Here is a 21,914-nt window from a genome sequence, read left to right as displayed (position 1 = left end):
AGCTGCAACAACGAACGACGTGAAGGGAGCAGGCCACCGTTACCCTGACAGAGATGGGGAAGAAATGTCGACTCACGGGAGGAGCCATCGGTCGGAGAACCATTCTGCAGCTTTCACCTCCCGGGCTCCGCGGGGGGAATGCTGGGGAAAGGGAGGAAGCACCCTCGGGATCCGATGGTAATATATGGGTGTCGTCTCTGTGGATAGCTAGCGACAGGATAGCTAAATGCTAAGTGCTCGAGTTGTGAAACGAGGCCCATCTTGCAAAAAAAAATATTTATTTAACAAAATGAAGCCTCTGTAGTAGCGCTGGGTGAAAAGTTACACTGTCACAGAGAATAAATTAAATCTTAGCTGTAGGTCGTCAAACGAGCCCGTACTATTTTCCATTTTGCGGATAAGCCATCGACTAGCGTGCTAAGCTAGCCGTATGCAAGCTAGCCTTTACTGTGAAGCTTCCAAAACATGCTCACGGGCGTCCAGGCAAATGGCTGGACCAGTTATCAAAGCTACGGTTACATTGTATTTGCTTTATCTGGAAGTGCTAGGATGTGTGCCTATGTGGGAGTAATTAAGACTTTAGCTTATAGCTTGCTGTTTGTCAGACTGTGAAAACTTGCCGTGCTACAGCTAGCATATTGCAGCTACTGCTGAAGCGTTAACCTTCCCTCTGTCGCTCATTGCAGACGAACAGGAGGCTGACGGGAACAGATTATTTAGAGAAATACCCACAAACGTAAGACCTGCCGCAGTAAAGGCAACAGGTAACGTAACTGCGTTTGAGTGTCTGTGAATGAGAGGCAATTAATACGTATAGACTGGGTGCCATTTGACTGAACAAAGTTGTTATATTTCCGCCCGTAGAGGGTTTGTCTTTGCTTGGAGCCTATGAGGACAGTGATGATGAGGATGCTGGCGACCCTCCTATTGCCAATTCCAAACCCAACCAGCCAGCTGACATCGACAGTACATTGGCTAATTTCATGGCTGTGAGTATTGTAATAATTAGCATAAAATCTTAATCCCCTGTTTGAGTCACTGGATTCTGAATGTTGAGTTTTTGTTCTCTTCACATACCTTCAAGATATGTAAGGTGATACTAGTAAGTGAACCAGTTATCCTATATGTTATGATGAGGCATTCTGCACAAACCAGTATTTTTAAAGCAACAACCACATTCCATGTTCAAATCTGTGGTGCTATTAGAACATATACTTCACTGCAGCATTTGGTTTTTCCCAATTTATAATCAATGTTGGGTAGGATTATAACATAAATTGTCGGTGTTAGTTGAGCACAGTTATTAATTACATTAGAAAATGTATATATATTTCAGAAACACTAGTGCTTTTGAAGGGTGTTTTTCTCAGGATTTCTTTTTTAGTCCTGTTGCCATTTTCCCACCACAGGAAATTGATGCTATCACCACTCAACCAAGTCCGGATGAGGCAGCATCTCAACCTTCAGTCCCAGCTACCACCCCACCCAGACCTGAGGTCAACACTCAGCAGCCAGCTGCAAGTGATGGGCAGAATCAACAAAACACAGAGTTTGAGTACAATACTCAGTGCTCACTAGCTGGAGGTAACTATATGTGCTATTTAAAGGTGAAGTAAGCGATTTATTTATGTTAATATAAGTGTTAAATCGCTCTTTATTTATACAGTGATAACTTGTATAGTGTGCGCGTTTCATAAAGCCGATCTCTCAGTCAGTCGCTCTGCATGTAATCGGCAAATACACTTTTCGGGGATCCCACTACTGATAACCAATCAGAAGAGAGAACGCTACAAACCGGCACCCGTCTCACTGCCGGTGCACGTGCAGAGCGACAGATGGGTTAATGTGTATGCGCCTACAATGGCGAAGCAGGTAAAAATCCTTCCCAATGTATGTTTTGGTGGTTTTTATCATGTTTTATCACACTTATGGATTTGTGATGATGCTATATAACTCGCTGCTTGAAGACTGCAGTGCATGAATGTGGTGATGCGGGGATGAGGGAGGGGACTGCTAACTGCAGGAAGTTAGCTAAACTGACCATTCCACTTACTGAACATTTTTTTTTTTTTTGATTTTTTTTTTTGGCATTTTTATGCTTTATTGACAGTGCAGAGAGACAGAGGTGAAATGGGGCAGAGAGGGGAGTGACATGCAGAGAACGACCGCGGGTGGGAATCGAACCCGGGTCTGCTGCTGGGCCCGGCCCGGGAGGGGGACGCCTTACCAACTGAGCTAAAGGCGCCCCCGCTTGCTGAACCTTTAAGATAAATTGTGCATCCCAAAGTCTCCTCCTGATTCAACAATTTACTCCTTTTTTATCAGTCTTACAATACTTTAATGAAGAAATTGTATATTTTTAATTTTCTTCACAAAATAACAAAGCAGTATTATCTTTTTTTTTGCTTTGATATTAGAGCTTCTAGCTTACTAAAAAGCACCAGCCACTTTCTTTATATTAGTAAACAACTATTCAGACTTTGGAATACAACTCATCAAAATGTATAGATTTCTTGCCAAATGGACTGCCTTGATTGAGATTTGACTGAGAAGAAGGTTGGTGTTTTTTTGTGGGGTAATAAAAAGTTGTGCGTAATATATCAGCTAAAATGAGTATCGTTGTGATTTTGAAGTGTCTAATGGATATGTTTTTTTTTGCAGTGGATGTAGAGATGGGAGACTGGCAGGAGGTATGGGATGATAACTCTGGCTGTTACTACTACTGGAACACTCTGACCAACGAAGTGTCCTGGGAGCTGCCACACTATCTGGCTGATCAGATGCAAAGCCTGGGGAATTATGCCAACAGGTACGAGCAACTGACAGAGACCGCATCAGAATCTTTACCTTTTTGAAAGGAATATCACACTACCTACATAATCCGAAATACATACACCCTTTCACTTTTTTTTCTACACTTCAAAAAGTCAACTGTGTGTGTGATGTTTTTTTTTTTTTTTTTTTTGCAGCTCTAGTGTCAATGGCAACTGCACAGCTCACGAGGAAAGTACTGCGTCTGCTGCAGGCACAACAGCGCCGAAAGAGACCAAATTGAAGGCAGGTTTCGTTTAAGTCCCAACACAAATGTTGAACAACTTGATTCTGTGGCGTTTGAGGTTTGTTATTCTGAGTTTTAATGCATCCCCCTATGTTTTGTGTAAAGGAGGTAATAGAGAGTGTTGTGGGCCTCACGAGTGAAGAAGAGGAGCGCTGTGGAGTGGCTGCATCTCTGCTTGGTCCTCTGATCCCCTCCGAAGTGAAAGAAGCAGAAGAACAATGGAGGAAAAGACTGCTTAAAGGTTTGGGTGAGACTGAGAACAGTTTGGATTCCGACGGAGAAGGTGTTCGTCCCGCAGGATCCCCCTCTACCCCTCTGAGGGACACTGACTTCCCCGAGGTCCCCGCTGTTCAGAAAGAAGTGTGTGCCAAGAAGCAGTCGAGAGAAAACTCGGATGCTGAAGAGGAGACTGAGGAAGACACAATGGATTTGGAATTGGCTTTGGAGAGGAAAAAGGTGGGTTTTTATCACACTTTTTATTTTTAAGTTAGTATAGCATAGTTGGCAGGAGTTACAGTTTTTTTTTTTTTTTTCTTTTTTTGTTGTAAAGTGACTGTTATCATCATTCTGACTGAGCTCTTGTGTGACTCCTAGGCTGAGCTCCGGGCACTAGAGGATGGTGATGGGAGTGCAGGGGGCTCCAGTCCTTCTTCAGAGACGAGCCAAGAAGCTTCTGGCTCTCGTGCTCTTACACTGAAGAAAAGTCTTTGGAAGACTGCATTTCCCTCTGTTGCCAGCCCCGACTCCAGCAGCAGAGGCTCAGACCTGCAGGACAATTCAGAGATGGGTAAGCTCAAGTTATTACACATTGGATGGAGGGCATGTATGACAGGAGTGGGTGAAAATATATTTAAAAAAAATCCCTCTTGAATGTTTTAGTCTCAAATCCCTGCATACTTAAAAGCCTCTCTTGTGTGTTGTAGCATTGCCTAAAGTTCTAGATAGTGTTGCCGAAGGAGATGAAAAGGAAATGGACAATTCTGAGGAGAACACGGCTTCAAAACCAGAGGTAAAAGAAGAGGTGGAAACGCCCGAGCTTAAAGTGGAAACACCTGAGCTCAAGGTAACAACAGTGTTACTGTTTCTTATCAAAATAATGGTATCCATCTCTTTTCAAGACACGCTTTTAATGTCTAAAAACAATACAGTTTCAGATTGGAGAACTGGCTAACACCTTAACAAGCAAGATGGAATTCCTAGGGATAAACAAAAAGACGATCTCAAACTTTCAGTTGCTTCTGCTACAAACTGAGGTGAGTGGATAATGGTGCCGTGTCTCTGAAACCTTACCCTAGGTTCCAGTCAAAGCTGTCCCAGTGCCACTTCTAAAATATTTAAAGCTTAATTTTCATTTCATATAATTTTTGCACACGGCCATGTGGTAGTGCTTAATATTTAAAATTCTCATAATAATCCATCACAAGCAGTCATTTTGAGAAGTTACGGTAATTACTCTTCCATGTTACTCATCAATCTTGTGGCGCTGCTGTCTTATCAGTCTCCTCATCCATTCACCTCTACTTTCTGGGCTTTAGTCTCACTCCATTCTCTTTGTATTTTTCATTATTTCCAGACTCGGATTGCTGACTGGCGAGCGGGCGCTCTGAATGGGGTCTATCTTCGCCGCAGGCTGCAGGAAGCTGCCGAACACATAAAACATTACGAACTTAACGCCACCCCTAAAGGCTGGTCCTGCCACTGGGACAGGTACGCGCTCCTTACCTTTCACATCTCTAAACTCCCTCGTCCCCCAAAAATCTTACCGCGTGACTACACTCCCCCTCAGGGCCGAGGTTGCAGACTTTGTATCATGACTTGGGGAGAAGCTTAACCAGTCCGAGAGGATCAGAATACTTACCAGAAACAGACTGTCTTCAGGTGTCTGTGATGCAATCCTGGCACTCTGCCTTGCTTGTACTGATAAGGGAGCATCTACTCTGGGCCAGCCTGCTTCCTGTTAAATATACCTGACACAGAGCGGCCTCTCTGTCCCCACTGTAACACAGACTCTTAAGCCCTTTTGTTGTGAGGGCATTTTTAGACTGATTATGAGTCCAGTCAGTGGAAAATATGGCAGGTGGGGTATTTTAGGAAGGTTTGGTTGCGTGGGAGAGCTTTGCACTTTACAGGACTACAACCTCCCAGAATGCAATGCAGACAGAGTGATGCCCTGGAAGCGAGGAGTGTCGCGCATCAAATAAAAGGTGAAGATGGAGCAATGACGGGAATCCAACAGGTCAGACCTACTCTATTTCATATGTCTTCCTGTTTATTATTTTTCTTCTTTCTGATGTAAAATGATGTGACTATGTGCTTGTTTTATTCTGAACTATGTTTGTTTGATGATGATGATAATAATGATGATTCCTCCCTGGCGTCCTGGAACTGTGTCTGGGAGGGAATGGTTGTCTAAAACGGAACAAATGTGACAACCATGGTGTGAGCTGCTGAATGCTCCTTTGAGGACCTAGAGATTTTTAGATTTGCTTTCTTGTTTTTTGAGAGCAAGGTGGGTTCCCTATCCACATCCATAACCACACTCTAATTGGGCCTTATCTTTTGGATGGCTAAAGTCGCTGTCCATACAAACACCCCTGTCCCCTTACTGTGGCCGTTAGTACGTCCACTCCCTTTGCCCCCTCTGTCCCAGGGTATCATACCACTCAGCCAGTTGCTTGGCCAGTCGTTGAGACTCTTGCCTTCTATCTCTGTTGTCCCACTTTTTAGAGAGCACAGGCGGTATTTCTATGTGAACGACCGGACCAGTGCCTCCCAGTGGGATTTCCCAACAGAGGAGGACAAAGAGGAAGACCTGAAGGGCGACCAAGGTACCGAGATTCAGACTTCCAGCCAAGGGGATACCAAAACCTTATCTATATGCCCTGGTGTGTCAACAGGTCAGTCTTTTACTAGTGCTGCTGCTCTTGAAACCTGACCGTTAAAAGGTTGTGTCAGCAATTCTGGAGCATGTGTGTTGTCAAAATCACTTTTATTTTTAAATCAGTGAATATCTCCTCCCGATCCACTGCCCGTCCGCAAAAATGTGTTTGCTGAAAAAACTTCTAGTGTTAATACACAGCCTAGGCTCTGTAAACTGGTATGTAAATAAAGGGGGCCCACCGTAGCTAGGAACATACCCGTTTACAGAGCTGTGTATTAACACTGGATTTTTCTTTCACTACCCACACAGTATCTGGTTCATGAGGAGATATTCACGGATTTCGACAACACGCATTCTCCAAAATCGCTGACTCTACCGTTTTAACAGTTTTCTTTAATTATTTATGAAAAATAACTTGTATCAATGTTCTTCAAATTGTTTGTGCACGTGACAAAATGTTGCCTTTACTAAACACCCATTTTCTTACATTTTCTTTCCCCAGGATCTTCCAATGCCCCTCCTGCCCCACCAGCACCTCCTCTGCCCGGTGCATCATCAATATGCCCTACATCTGAACCTCCTCTTCCTGCCAGCCCCCCTCCACCTCCCGGCTGCCCCCCACCTCCCCCTCTCCCCCCAGGCTCCCCCCCTCCACCTCCCCCGCCCCCTGACAGCGATGAAGAGATCATGGAGGTGGAGATGGAGATGGACGATGATAACGACGGGGAGCCTCCGGCCCCTGGAACCGAGGAGGACGGCAGTGGGAGGCCTCCTTTACCTTCAGGCACTGCTAGCATGAAGGTATATTATTCTTTAATAGTAAACTCCTGAAAATGCTACATTTGTAAACTCATAAAAAGCAGTAGCAGCTGTTAACTGTACTATTTCTTGTCCCTCACACAGATGGCGGAGCTCCCGGGACCCTTGGGAAAGGGCCAAAAACGTAAAGCTGCTCAGCTGAATAAATCCATTACTATCGGCAGCAGTCCAATTCTCTATACCCAGCCTGCTGCCATTGCAGGTAAAAAAAAACACTATATCTGCAACTACATATAAATGTATTATCTGTGTAAATGGCCTCATTACAAATCCACCTGTAAACAACTTACCTTGGCTATGCAAGATGGTGCAAAATGCTCCCAGTCATAGAAATAAGAAAAAAGAACTGACAAGAAATACAGTATGTGTATAACGACTGAGTAAATGCATACCAGAAAGCTTAAACCTGCAGTGTGTAGAATTTGGGTTTTTATTTCCTAGCAGATTTTGTAGAAAATTATTATAATATCCATGACTACGTTTAATTTAGTGCATAATAGCGGAATTTTTTTTTTTAGAATTATTATTTTTTTTCCTTAGAAAGGGTCTCATATATGTCTATATTTCTCTATACCTTGGACCAAGGCCTTGTCGCCGCCATTTTGGAAGTGGCATAGTTGGAATGTCATCAGGTGCATTGTTTAGAATTTAGAATTATTCTTGTCCTTGAAGGCCACTGTAGCTTCTGTTATTATTCGAAAGGGGTGGGGTTACCCAGGGAGCGTTGCGTTCTAGAACTTTCTAGAACTTACTTGATGATGTCATATTACACACAGCACCTTTTAAGTTTAGGGTGGATGCATGCAATTGCAGTACTTCAAGCTTGATTCAATATTCAATTTGATTTAATGTTTTCTCTTTGTCTGCAGCTCCTCTAATGCCAGCCACTGCCTACTGGGGTGTGCCGGTTGTCACTGCCCCTTTGTACCCCTGTGAGCCTCCTGCCCCACCTGTCCCAGCCCTTCCTCCTCAACCACCACTGCCACCACCCCAGCCGCCCTCTGAACCCCCCGGACCTAAAGCTCTGCCCATGGACAAGACCAAGAAAGTGAAAAAAGACAAGGTGAGTCCAAGAGTTAACCAAGTTTCCAAAGAGGGCTGGAGATGTGTTAGGAAAATCTGTTAAAATACCAATAATGTTGTTGTTTTCCCCCCATGTTGGCCCTGTTAAGCCACCCTTGTAATTCAATGCTTAAATTGAACATATTTTTTTCTTCCTGTGGCGCTGTAGTCGAAGAAGAACAAGATCAAAATGCCTTCGCTGGTGAAGAAGTGGCAGAGCATCCAGAAGGAGTTGGATGAGGAAGAGAAGAGCAGCTCCAGTGACGAGGACAGGGATCAGCTTAACAAAAGGGGGATCGAGGATTGGAAGCAACAGCAGTTTGTGACGTATGTTCATGTTTGAATAGACTATAGATGAATAAATATTTAGTTGTGATGATGATATAAGGATGTCGCTACCGTCCCCTTTTTTCTGATATTCTAACTGTTCTGTTTTTAATTCTACAGAGGGAAAGCTTCAAAGAATGCCAACTTTGAGGCACTTCCAGATGACTGGCGGCAGCGACTTAAAAAACGGAAGGTGACGAATAGCTCGTAACATCCGGCCTGGATCAATGGTTTTTTAGATATCTACTCCAACCATAACCATCCCTCCCCAGCTCAACTTTTGGTTTAGTGATCTATTGATTTTCTTGACCATTTACATTGTTCATGATGGAGACATTTCGTGACCCCCACATGGCAGCCCATTCACCAGAGGGGTTGGAATGTCCTTTTCTTGTTTCTGTAGTCACTATTGTGAATGTGCCAAATGCATTGAGTTCATGATCAGAAATATACTTCACCACCATCTTCTGTACAGACGCCACGCAGATGACCACAAAGTTTTTTTTTTTGAGGGATTGTCTATTTTTTTGAGCATTTTTACAACTGTGTATATAAAATGTCAAATGGGATAGGCCTAAGCCATGTTTTTGGAAGGGAGAAGGATCACTGAACTTGTATATTTTGTAAAAAGTTATTAAACTGTTTTCTTTTAATGCCTCATTGTTTTATTTGTTTTATGTGCTCATCTTTTTAATGTGTAAAGGATACTTTAAATATACACACTCTGATTTCTTTTATTTTCTTTTGTTGTCATGAGTAGGCCTAGTTGGGTTTTAGCAACACACAGCAAGACTGTTTTTTTCCCCCCGTTATACATAATCACACTCTTTACATTGGCGCCATCTCCAGGATCTCCACGTTATCACGAGAAATCGTGGTTTTGAGAAGCATTTCCTGCACGTGACAAAGCTGGAATGGGGGGGCGGGGGGCTCTGCTCTACGGAATCCCCATGGCAACCGCGTTGTTGTTGAGAAAATAGGTTGCTTGGCAACATCGTGTAGCCTTCTAAATGGATCCAGGGTTGTCCAGTTGTGGTAGCCGCCAGGTAAGCGTTACCATATTCCGTTTATGAAACACTTTGAAAATGTTAAGAAGCGTTATCAATTATAAGCGCGGTACGTGGCTGTCGGACTTGCCCATTTTTAGAACGGCTCGGTAGCGTTGGGCAAAGAAATAAGCAAAAGAGACTGTTTCCAACACACGGAAGGGCTAGTTTTGATTGATGGATGTCGTGTTGTCGACCGAGCGCCCACAAAGTGGATCCCTGGATTAACAGCTATATTTCTGGAGATGCCAGGAAGCCTGTGCTGAAGACGGCCCCTGTGCTACTGTGTGAGCTGCTGTGGTTCAGTCGGTGGCGGTGCAGTTAGCGCAGTAAACTAACACTTTGCCACAATAGTCGACGTCGTAATGTTGTGAATGGCAAGAGGAAGCTCTTCTCTTGCCCCTTTTTTTTTTTTTTTTTTTTTTTTGCAGAATGGCTGCCAAAGATGCCCGTGACAAATTCCACCTACAGCACCTCTCATGTGAGTTCTGTCCAATATGCCCCGGTGTTTGTCTTTCTCTGGTAAATGACTGACACTATTGTTTCACCTTTAGGCCTATACACCTAAATCCAAGTTACAAGTTATCGAAAAGCAGTGTTCTTGTCTGTCGTGATACCAGATGAACTAGAGGTGCAGGTAGGCCTACATCGTCAACATCAGGTCCATCATTGGTTTGATCTTTTGTTAGTGGTAAGTAACCAACCAGCGTAACACTTTACAATAAGGTACACACAATTGTAGTAACTTATTACAACAAAATGGAAGTAATGCATAACTATATTACTACGCAATATAGTTATGCATTACTTCCATTTTGTTTAGAACCGGTATACAACATAGTTATGCATTAGTCGATGCATCGTTATTATTTTTAGTAAGTACTACTTAGGTTTTTTATAGTAACTTGTACATAGTTTTGCATTACCTACTTACTACATCGTTTTTTTTTTCATTTTTTTAGTAACTACTACTTAGGTTTTTAGTAACTTCTACGTAGTTATGCATTACCTATTTCATAGCTTCTTTTTTTAGTAACTTCTACATGTTTTTTTTTGTTAAAACAAAACAAACTATATTAGGTAAAAAAAAAAAATATTCTAGGTAATGCATAAACGTGTAGTAATTACTATAAAAAAACACGAATCACTAGGGTCATATGATCGTGTTCACTCCAAATTCGAAAGATGGTTTATGTATTGTCCGTGGGTGTTCAACAGTCAGGGGGAAGAAACTGTCACTGATGTCCTACTGTGGATGCTGTAGAACCTCCTGCCAGAGTTCAGCATGGAAAACAGTCCGTGGTGAGGGTGGGTCGAGTCAGAGGAGATGTGAGATTATGTGTTGGTGTTTGCTTTATTTACTATGTTTTTGTTGTCTTGAACATGACTACTGTTTTTATCTTGCTTGTGAAGCACTTTGTACCTCTATTTTGAAAGGTGCTATACAAATAAAATTATAATTATAATATAATTATAATGTAGTAGTTACTAAAAAAATAAACAATGTAGTGGGTAATGCATAGTAGTTACTACAATTGTATGTACCGTAGTGTACCACTCATCTTTGTATTGTGATTAATAGCCTGGTTTGAAACGGGGGCCAAGGAAACTAAATTCCATCAGTTTGGTCATTTAGGATCCAACATTATTGACTTGCATTTCTGACCACTCAGGCTGAGAAAGCTTCCGCCATGGCTGTCTCTGCTGTCAGGAATTGGTGGAATACCTACCTGTTGGACAGATCAGACTGCAATGACTCCAACACAGAGGAAGACGAGGAGGAAATGGCAGGGAGGAAGCGGTGTAAGTTGTTTTTATTGAGATATGAATGCATGGTGCAGGTAGCCTGACTGTTGCTCTAGTAGTCTAATGTGAATTTGAAAGGGTTATTGTGACTGCACATTCTCTTCATCAACCTGTTTCCCTTCAACCTGATCCGACTCATCTGTCTCATGTTTGATGCAGAGTGGAAATCCTATTATTCAGAGTCAAGTGGAGGCTTTGGTGATGCCTGTCGGGAAGGATTGATTATACTGCATCTCTTTCGTACCGCTAAACGCATACAATATTAAACAAGAGCTCTTTTGTGATTGAGACAATCAAATCAATCAGGTGCAGGCCGGGTTAACAATGCCTTTTTAAATACAAATGCTTGTGTGGTTTTGGGAAGGCAAGGATGCATACTTGATGAAACATGCATACTCCTACAGGGAGTGCAGGAGCAGGAAGGAGCAGTTATTGAAGGTGTAATTCATGTCTCCAATCAGTATCCATAAACCTGAGTCAGACTCTGCGGACCAGGCAGCTGCTCATCGACTTTAAAGGTGACCGACCAGTTTTGAGTCTCAGAGCGCCGCTAGACCTGGTTAACTTCCAATCTGTCTCCTACCCCCGTTGGCCCATAGAGTGTGAGGTCATCAGCGACATCATCCATCACATAGGTAGCTATGAAATGCATTTGAAACCATCACGTTACTGATTAATATAGAGGCTTAACAGTAGTAACATATGGTCTTGAGTAAAAAGTATAAAACAAATCAATACTATATTAACCACTTTTTAACTGTTGGCGTTCTCTTTTGCTGTTAAAGTTAACACGTAATGACACAAGTAGAGTGTGTTTTGTAGAGTGGGACCCCCCAGAGCCGGAGTCCTTCTATCAGATCACAGGACATGAGAGGGCACCTATGCCACAAGGAGAGGAGCGGGGGAAGGTGGTTTACTGCATTGACCATGGTAACTTTTTCAGCAAAGGCACATTTTATTTGTGGTACAGTACCACCAGCCTACATGGTATTGCTACACAGTTCATAATTTCATCACAATGCAGTCAACAAATTATTTACTCGATGCAAACAGCTAGCCCTTGGAGAGTGGATGGTCTGTTGGAATTTGCTTGAATGCTTCAAGATGTAGATTTCATATTGATATGACAACCCCCCTGTGAATTTAGGTGCTTTCTTAATAATGAATAATTCTAGATACAAATGCTTTAATAAATAAGTTTTAAGGTTTTAATGTTCACCCTTTTCCTATGTTCTATCTCGTTAAAGCCACTAAGCGTCCCTTTTACACCTGCTCTCGTGTCAGAGGAAGCAGGGGGCCCATTAAAAGCGCCACATCTTATGAAGTCGATCAGGCAGACTTCACCCTTGAGTTTGAGTCACGCTTTGAGAGTGGGAACCTCCAGAAGGCTGTGCAAGTGTGAGTCTCTGTCGCCTTATCTACTGATCAGTTGTTGCAACTTTTTCGACCATTTAATCTCTGTCGGTTTTCGCTGTAGCTCTAGGTGAAGTTTCCTCCACCAATATTTGTTCTATGTTCAGGAGCGCCTATGACTACGAGCTCACCCTGCGCACTGACTTGTACACCAGAAAGCACACGCAGTGGTTTTACTTCCGGGTCAGGAACATGAAGGCCGGAGTGACCTACCGCTTCACCATCATCAACTTGATGAAGAGCAGCAGCCTGTATTCTCTGGGTATGAGACCACTCCTCTATTCTGAGAGGGCTGCTGAGGGGGAAGGCATTGGATGGAAGCGCACTGGCTCAAATATCAGATACTACCGTAGCTACATTCAGGTAGGTAAACTTTCTGACATGAGGTGTTATGTATGCTCCCATCTCCTTGTTTTTTCCTCAGCTGTCATTTTCGGTTCATGCGGTTATAAAAAAAATGTAATTGCATTGGAGTTCTTTCAATCTATAACTGAGAACCTGTAAGCATCATGTCTTATCAATAAGTTTTGTTTTCACTGCATAACAGTGTAGGTAGCATCATAGAAATATAATTTAATATGCACAAGAAGTGAGTCCTGCTAGCCATAAGCGAGGAATAGAAGAGAAATAATCTGTTAAAAAGTTAAAATTCAACAGCCCTTATGTCTGTATAAAACATGCCTCAATCAAAATAATAATACAATATTCTATGCTTTTTCTGTTGACTACAACATGTCTGCACTGCAGTGTTGAAAATTAACATAAAATTAAAGGAGACTCAATCTTAAAATGTCGATAGTTAGCCTACTATCGGTGTATGAATGTGTGTGTGAATGGTAACGTGTAAATGGGAACAGGTCTCCCTTGAAAAAGAGTCTCCGGACTCAATGGGATTTACCTGTATAAATAAAGGTTTAAAAAAAAAAAAAGAAGTTCAAGTAAATCATTCAAATGAAAGTTTACTCTTTCATCCACTTATTCATCAAATGGACAGTGTTCAGAAGTAATCATTTTAAGTGCATTGAACTGAAATCAATCAAAACCATTATCCATGAGCAATTACCATTCTCTCTTATCTCTCTTATAGAATCCAAAGGACAACAACTGCGACATAATCCCCCTGTACTCACTCACCTGGACTCTCCAGTTCCCGTATGACTCAGACACTTGCTACCTGGCCCACTGCTACCCTTACACCTATTCACACCTGCAGAGCTATCTTAGTCGCATCTCTTCCAACCCTGCAGTTGGCTCATACTGTAAGCTGCGGGTGCTGTGCCACAGCGTTGCTGGGAATGCCGTGTATGTGTTAACGATAACGTCCCAGGAGGTCAGCAGTGTGGACCGCAGGGCCAAGAAATCTGTGGTGGTGACTGCTCGAGTGCACCCTGGAGAGACCAACGGATCCTGGATGATGGAGGGGTTCCTAGACTTCCTGCTTGGAGACTCAGAAGATGCGCAGCTACTCAGGGACACTTTTGTTTTCAAGGTGAGGGACCAAGGGCACATAGTCTCAGACAGATCTTATTATCATGAGATACAGTACTGTATGACTAATTAGCTATTTATAAAGTAGCTGAATTAATTGGATTGTGTTTTGTAATGCTTTGTACTGCTAACTTTGCTTTTTCTACTTTGTATTCGTGGTGCTCCAGGTGGTGCCAATGCTGAACCCAGATGGTGTGGTAGTGGGCAATTACCGCTGCTCTCTGGCAGGCAGGGACCTCAACAGATACTATAAGACTTTGCTCAGGGATTCATTTCCCTGTGTGTGGCACACCCGAAACATGGTGGAAAGGTAAGACAGGGCACGTGACGTGCATAAACAAACTCATTGAAACACCTAGCACATATTAAAGGAATACTTCACCCATACGGAACCGGCATTCTATCATTATAAAATCGCTTTTATAATATAATGAATGAGGTTTTTCTTCCCTCAGTCTTCCCTTGTCCCAGCTGTCCTGTTAATCCTAACCCTACATTTTCCCATGTGTGATGTCACACTAGTAAACTGTAGGGTTAGACAGTGAGACCATAAACACTCTTTCTGCCTTTTCTCAGGCTACGATGAACCGATTTCTAAAATGTTTGCACATTTATACTACATAGGATTTCAGAGTTCAATACACCTTCATATTCCAAGTAGGTCTTTAATTAACCTGTATTTTGTGTACAGTGTGTTTAGTCTTTCTGTTATTTCTAAGTTCATGTCTATTCGTCCACAAAATTGTTAACTGTATGGAAAAGATTTTGTTTGTGAGCTGTTGTTTTCTGTTGTTTAGCTGTGGTTTAAATTAGTACTGTTTTTAAAGTATGAGAACAAAGGTCCCAAACAACATTACAGACTTTTGATTCTTATATAATAATATATATATATATATATTAGAAATATTTTGTAAATTATTCCAATGGGATCCTTCTGTTCTTAGAGATTATATTTTAATTTGTCACATATCTTTTTTTTCTATTGCATATCTGTCTTTATTGCATTAGTCATAAGTAACACAGAAATTAAATTTTACGACAGAGACACAAATAATGTCCCCAGCTGCTGATTAAACCAGGGTCTTTGAAGTGACAAGCTCTTGTTCAGGGAGCTTTAGGGAACAAAAACGTTTTCCACTGTCAATTATGTCTTAATAAGCTTTAGAAGAAGCTTCCCAAACATGTCTCATACGCTATTTGTGTGCTCTCTATTTCTCTCCCACATGTTCCTGTTTGCAATGTTGACCAGTGTATTTTCTGAAATAAATGATCTAGCCCTGTTATGTTATATTTATTCCCCAGGCTGATGGCTGAGTCAGAGGTCATTCTTTACTGTGACTTTCACGGGCACAACCGTAAGAACAATGTCTTCATGTACGGTTGTAATGACCGAAGTGACACTTCGGTGAAGCTTCAGGAGAGAGTCTTTCCACTAATGATGAGCAAGAACGCCAGTAGTAAGGTAAAGACAAACACACCACAGGTACAATTAGATGTTCAACATTCATATTTCTGGCCTTTTATGCATACAAATCCCTAGTGTACTGGACAACAAGCATATTCAACAGTCACCAATCTTACACCCACAACACCACACTTGTGCGGGACACTTCATATTCAGCACGTGTCAGAAACTGTGTCTATTCCATGGTCTAAATTTCTGTCAACTACAATATCTTATTAACTATCTTCATTAGTTTTCCTTTAGGAGTTGTAAGTTCCGGGTGCAGAAGTGCAAAGAGGGAACTGGACGAATCGCCATGTGGAGACTTGGCATCAAAAACAGCTACACTATGGAGGCCACCTTTGGAGGCTCCACCCTGGGTGAGTTTAAATTGTGCAGATGTCAAGTTTTTCTGTGTATACGCTTAAATGTCTTTCGTATGAGGGTTTATGGTCTGTTTGAACTGCAGGCGACAGGAAAGGAACACATTTTACTACTCGAGACCTGAAGTCCCTTGGCTTTTGCTTTTGTGACACCCTGCTGGACTACTGTGACCCTGATCCAACAAAGGTGAGAGATAAAGCAGCATGCCTGGCAGCAAATTATATTGAAATGTAGACGTGGTGGTTTTTAAAGCTTAGATGTTTTTATTCAGGTATTTAAATGTGAGCCTTGTGTGTGTGTGTGTGTGTGCAGGCATCCATTATATTTCCTCTGTGCTTTTTTTTCAGACCAATAACTGTCTGACAGAGCTGACGGCGATGTTGAGCAAGGAGTTCAGAGATAGGCTGGGCAAAGATGTGGGCGCTGACTGTAACATCTCTGTGTCTGACCTGGAAACTAGGTGATGTATTTTTTTTCTTATTATTCTTAAAAGGTTGAGTTAGCAATCCAGATGAACGCTTCTTGTCAAATCACCTTTTGTTAAAATAATGACTTTGATAAAAAGTGATTTTGTAAACATACAAACTCCAGAATTGCTGACTTTAAAACACATTCAAACCAGACTAGGGCAATATATGGGATGAGTATAAAATATGCTCTCACTCTGCTTGAATGTGAATTTTTTTTTTGCTTGCTCACACAGCACCAGCGGTTCAAACAGTTCAGATTCCGACGGACTCCCAGTTCATTTAATGAATCAGCCCCAAACTGCCCGTCCAGAGGTATACTGCCATAAATCTACTCAAATGAAAAAATACTCTAAAAGGTTTTTATACCAGTGCTTTGTTTTCTTTGTATGGTGATGGTCATGTTTTGGATCAAGTGATCTTTGGGTTCATTTATGAAAATGAGCAGTGAATCGTGTATTCTCCTGTATCAGTCATTGTAGCACATGTGCCTGTTCTCCTCGACAGCAAACTAATGCCAAGAAGAAGAAGAAAAAACGGCTGAAGAGTCATAAGGAGAGGAACAAGCTGCGACCAGAGAGAGGGAAGATTGACACAGAGCCAAAGGTCATGCAAAGCAGCATCAAAACTAGTGTAAGGGGATAATCCATTAATAAATGCTCACCCTTGTCTGGTTGAAGTATTACTGACATCAAAGCAGACTGATTAGTGAACGCTCTTTGCAGGAGACCAGCCAGCCCCATGAGAACAGAGTCAGAGAGAGCATTCCTTTTGAAAGATCCAGGAAGAAATGGCAGGTAGGACACGGATGGAGAGAGGGAATATGGAGAATGAGGAGGTTGTGAGAAGTGAGAATATTTCCTGAGCTGTTCCCATTTACAATTCTTTCTTTGTGAAGGCGAGTGCTTCTTTAAAAAAAGCTGGCAACCCTCTTCCCACCACTCACCCGGGGGACGTCGCTCAGGTGACTCTGTGGCAGGGCTGCGAGCCCATCAAGGTAAACGTGAGCTAGATTTTCTAGATTGAATACTCCCACAAGTTAGACTTTAGGATAAATTTTTCTTCATTCATAACATCCACATTCACTCACATACCCACTTCAGGTTTAATGGACGTAATGAGAAACTGCCGGAAAACTACTTTTGATACTTGAAGCAACAGAAATATAGCCTTGTATTCTGAGACATATTGTTTTTTGTTTTAGGACGAGTCTCTGGAGGGTGTGAGAACTGCATGGCTATATGGAAGGTCAACAGCATGTCGACAGCTCGGGATGTACACATCTGTGTTACCTTACACAGGTAGAGACCCATGAAATATATTTAAAGTATTTCACTTGCAAGACACATAACCGTATGCATGGTTCGCTTTCACAGATGATCCGAAGATGGATACGAGTCGTTGGAGATGCTCCTCTCAACTGCTGCACCTGAGTGCTATCCGTCCACCGTCAACGGATTCCATACCCTCCAACCAGCAACAGCAGCCCTGCCCCCGACAAACCTTTGTATCCTACAGAGTCCTAAAAGGTTTGTGCATATGTACAGTGAATTGAAATTAGTCCATTTTTAAAACTGCAAAGTTTCATCGGCTCACATTGTAGTTCTGTTGTAGTGACACTTGTCTCCCTCTTACAGGGCTGCCACCTTCCCTTGCAGCGGCCCAAAGGTAAACATCACAGAGACATTCTGTCCTTATCAACAGGCAGTAGAGAACCACGTGTTGAGTTCACTAACTGATTTGGCTCTTCTTGACAGGTCTCCTTCCATGTACGTCAAGATGCTTCCAGAAGTTATTTCAACAAAGCGCTTGCAGTCAACTTTCACCACTGACAAGTTCAACGACCTTCATATTGTTAGAGACAGAAAGTCTTTACGGGTCTCAGAGCGTTACTTTGTGCCCGGAGATTCCTTACAGGAAAATCTAACCAGGACCGGGCAACAAGGCGTGAAACAAGACAATCCCTCAAGTATTATATGCACACATATGATGAAATTATAATTTTTTTTTTGTGGTGATAAAGTTAGCAAAACAGAAATAAATAAATGTTTCCCCCTTCATCACTGTTCTGTGAGCTAATCCATCCCTGCTTTATTACCTTCTCTTGTCATTTATTCAGGGGGTTTGTTGAAATCTATACTACTTGGAGAGCAGAACCAGAGAGCACTCAGCCCCGACCTCCCCCTGAATGACACTGAGTCACACAGCAGTCTATTTGTGCCTGTGCTGAGGGGCACAGACCAAAGAGGAAAAAGGTAAGTTCACTTTCAAACCTTATGTGCACACTGGTAAATGCTCAAGTTGCAATCTCTGTTAAAAGATCAGGACATAAGCCCTGATCTCTGGGCAATGATGAAACAACAAGAATTATTTATTTAATTTTACATAATTTGCATGGTCTTTTAAAGGTATTCTGTGCTTTTTTAATTTCCTCAGACTAGGAAAAGAAACTTTGGGGGACAAAAGGCACAAAGTTAGTTTATCTCTTCTGAAGATGGAACTTCCACTTCCACAGAGAGACATTCTGGGTACGCTTCAGGCAAAGGACATCAGGGACTCTCACTCTGGGAGAGAACGTCCAATAGGTTTGGCTCTACAAGAGGAAATCGCCACAAGATCATCAAAATCTGCTCCGCTGTAGGTCAATGGGAACTACAGATTGATTTGATTATCTCTATTCTCTGGCCAGTGATGTGAATCATAGTCTGGTGGACGAAGAGGAGTGTTATTTTTGTTACTTTCAACAGGTTTGTTGAACAACAAAATGACCGCGTATTACCTCATTCAAACAGATATCATGACACATGTCACACTTGGAGAGCCTCTTGTTAAAGTCTTAAAGAATAATATCAACCGGGAAAATGTGTTTGATGTTTAATATGTCCCTTTGAGATTTGATCAAATTGATAGCAACATTTAAAGATTTTAATGACAATGCTTACCGTTTTTTACATATATATTTTTTTAACTTACTTTGAGGGTCGCTATTGGTAAACACAAGATTTACTGATGACAAACCTTTATGACTGAGTTTTCGATGCATTCAGCTGATGCCCAATAAATGGTACCCAGGATTTGTGTTATAACAATTTTGTTTATTGCAACACAAAGAACAATACAATACCATGAAATATAATGTGAAAAAATACAAAAATAAATATGTTCAAATGTTTTTCTCTTCAATAATCAATGTGGGGAGGAAATACCCCATATACTGCTTGTAATACAAAAAATGTACACATAATTCTGTATAATTGTGGGAGTGGTGAAGTAAGGATGTGTCGCAGTGTCTCCAGATGTGGCAGGGATGCCAGAGATTCAGAATTCATTCAACTGTCGAAGACGAAATTGGCTTTCTGTGTGTCTCACCATGTCCCGGAGCGCCACAAAACCAGAGAGAGCCTAAATTATTCAGGAATGAAAACATTGAATAAAAATATTTTAGTCAATATAATGATAAGCACCAAATAATAAAATCTAAAAACAACATGCACTGCAGTACGTAGTGTGTGTGCAGTGCTTAGATTGTGAATAGTTTTTTTTTATTTGTTTAAGAAATGTTATCGTACCTGTGTGAGTATGAATATTGCGAGCACTATGTGAACACCCCTCTCCAGGGGCAGTATGAGAATGGCTTCATTGAAGAGCTGAAACAGGATCAGGGGAAACTGCAGCAGGATGCTCAGCAGCCAAAATCCAGCCAACTCCGGGACCTTCCACAAACACAAACATCACAGAGTTTATAGTCTCCGCTTTGACCTCACTGGAGTTAATGTGTTGATAAATAAATTATCTTAATGTTTGTGTGAGTAATGCACTACCTTTTCTTGTAGGTTTCCAGCATAACCGAGAAAGAGTCTGATGGCTTCGATCAGGGTCATAAGGATGAGAACAGTGACAAGGATGAACTTGTAGTAGTCCGGCAGAGCAGGATACTGGTAGAAATGACAGTTACATCAATGCAGTTCAGTGAACTAAATTTAAAATAATGGGATTCACTAAAAGGGCCTTCAGTGTCATTGAATATTCTTAACTATTTCAAGGTCTGATCCTCCTGACTATTAAAATTAATTAACCAACTGTGGTTCACAATAATTTCTTGCTTGTCTCTATAAAGGTTATTTAAACACTAGAGTTTTTCAACTGCCCATAACTATACTTTTACGAAATATTGAAGCCCCCAACTCTTTGACTTTTCCTACAATTGTGCTGTGATGCTCTCCCTATGGTTAAATAAAGTCACAATTAAACTGGATTAAAAAACAGGCATTTATACCTAGAACCGCCACAGTGGGTCAATTTGACCCGCACAGGAAAATGGAATATTTTTGAGCAGGTTGCTAGGCAACGGCATTGTTTGGGGTTCGCGATCTGACAACTGTATGTGCAGTCATTCATAAGCTCTTACAATAAATTAGAGATGAAGATAAATACCTAACAACATTAGAGTTACTAAGTGAAATGAGTGATGCCAGTCTGATAGCGAGAGATCAGAACTGAGCGCTGTCTTCCACACACCGCGGCCCGCAGCTCAACTGACAGACAGCTGAATGCTGTCAGATGTGCCGGACAGAGAGCGTCGGAGGGATGCTCCGCCTCAAAACATGTCAACGTGGGGAAAAATGAATGAAAAATCAATTAGAGCTTACCTAAAAATAAGTTTGCCATATTACTGTTTATTGTATTTAGGATTTTAGCTCATTTGGACGCTGTTTTGACATTTCATTACTATAGGACTTGCGATATTATATCTACTTTCAGATTCATCACTGAGTCGCCACGAAACGTGATTAGTGTTCTTAAAGATACTTCGATTATAAAACAAGAGGTCCAAAACACAGATGATTATTAAACAAACTAATTTATGACTTTATATCACACTAGAAATGCTCGGGTCAATTTGACCCGCCTGGCGGTTCTAGTGTTTAAAGTCACACATGTTTACTGGTGAAAATACATATCTTTGTTGTTCAAACATAAATCCACCTTCACAATAAGGCTGAGCCTATGCAAAAAAATAAAATAAAATAGGAGCAGCCAGTGTGTGACTATTAGAAATGTCTGTTGTATTTAATTTGTCCGTCCTTCAGCCTATAGACTTTTCTTTAAATCCTCATCTCGGGGACCCTTGCATTTCTACAACGTCCAATGACCATTTAATCAGCTCCTATCTCCCTTTCTCTCTCTTTGCCTCACCTTGAGGTGCAGCATTACAGTTTCGCTGATCCACCACACGGGGAAGAACCACATGTTAAAGTACAGAGACATCTGGAGGTGGAGACTCGACTGAACCCGCTTGTCTGGAAAAAAAGAGTACAACATTACATACGTCGATTGGATAAACAAGTTCAATTCATTAACAGCTACATTAACACTGTGCTCGAGTCAAACCGAGCATATACGCTGGTTAACTGCGTTAACAACACAGCTAATGTTTCCATAACGTTAGCTAGCTGCTTTCTGCATTTACCGTGTGGCAAAAACGCCTCATTCTCTCTCCTGAGAGGTGGAGTCCGACTATGGTCAAACAAGACATTCCGAGAAAAGTCTTCTAAATGTTTCCTGATCGTCTCTGGCAGGTCCATCGTGTAAAATGCTCTATGCCAAAGGCAAACATCGCAAGTGAAATGTTTATAGGTCCATGGGAAAACCACACACCGCCTCTTCTCTTCCTTCCCGTGCAGAGATATCGAACGCTGCCGCCGTCTCCTTGGATACC

The 21,914-nt window shown here is 41.8% G+C and overlaps 3 protein-coding genes across 4 annotated transcripts; 2 read left to right on the top strand and 1 right to left on the bottom strand.

The window, feature by feature from the left end:
• Position 1: 1 nt before the first annotated feature.
• Positions 2-8,804, top strand: fnbp4 (formin binding protein 4). 2 transcript variants are annotated; one of them, XM_080027756.1, is made up of 17 exons: positions 2-177; positions 687-764; positions 865-989; positions 1,410-1,584; positions 2,662-2,809; positions 2,970-3,057; positions 3,164-3,514; positions 3,653-3,845; positions 3,982-4,067; positions 4,207-4,311; positions 4,632-4,765; positions 5,786-5,955; positions 6,442-6,740; positions 6,843-6,960; positions 7,628-7,821; positions 7,990-8,147; positions 8,268-8,804. In XM_080027756.1, exons 1-17 carry the CDS (start codon positions 54-56, stop codon positions 8,356-8,358), a joined length of 2,637 nt encoding a protein of 878 aa, XP_079883882.1. In that variant the 5' UTR covers positions 2-53; the 3' UTR covers positions 8,359-8,804. The 2 variants fall into 2 exon arrangements, with proteins under 2 accessions (XP_079883882.1, XP_079883881.1); XM_080027755.1 differs by having other exon boundaries at positions 3,982-4,121.
• Positions 8,805-10,884: 2,080 nt separating this feature from the next.
• agbl2 (AGBL carboxypeptidase 2) lies at positions 10,885-18,836 on the top strand (the record flags this gene model as incomplete). Its single annotated transcript, XM_080027685.1, has 21 exons — positions 10,885-10,996; positions 11,461-11,634; positions 11,822-11,929; positions 12,247-12,397; positions 12,520-12,775; positions 13,500-13,901; positions 14,068-14,210; positions 15,203-15,362; positions 15,598-15,724; positions 15,814-15,914; positions 16,076-16,188; positions 16,432-16,510; positions 16,703-16,828; positions 16,921-16,992; positions 17,094-17,192; positions 17,400-17,415; positions 17,572-17,724; positions 17,833-17,863; positions 17,953-18,164; positions 18,315-18,450; positions 18,632-18,836. The coding sequence occupies 21 exons, from the start codon at positions 10,885-10,887 to the stop codon at positions 18,834-18,836; spliced, it is 2,976 nt and encodes a 991-aa protein (XP_079883811.1).
• A 490-nt stretch (positions 18,837-19,326) lies between these two features.
• On the bottom strand, positions 19,327-21,868 carry tmem17 (transmembrane protein 17). The gene is made up of 5 exons (XM_080027316.1): positions 21,666-21,868; positions 21,392-21,495; positions 20,017-20,130; positions 19,765-19,908; positions 19,327-19,597 (listed from the first exon to the last, which is right to left on the bottom strand). Exons 1-5 carry the CDS (start codon positions 21,778-21,780, stop codon positions 19,514-19,516), a joined length of 561 nt encoding a protein of 186 aa, XP_079883442.1. The 5' UTR covers positions 21,781-21,868; the 3' UTR covers positions 19,327-19,513.
• Positions 21,869-21,914: the final 46 nt, after the last annotated feature.

This window comes from Ammodytes marinus (genome assembly GCF_949987685.1).
Source record: "Ammodytes marinus genome assembly, chromosome: 5".
Lineage (NCBI taxonomy): Eukaryota > Metazoa > Chordata > Actinopteri > Uranoscopiformes > Ammodytidae > Ammodytes > Ammodytes marinus.
Note: the sequence above shows the minus strand (reverse complement) of the source record. Positions and strands in the feature narration are given on the sequence as shown.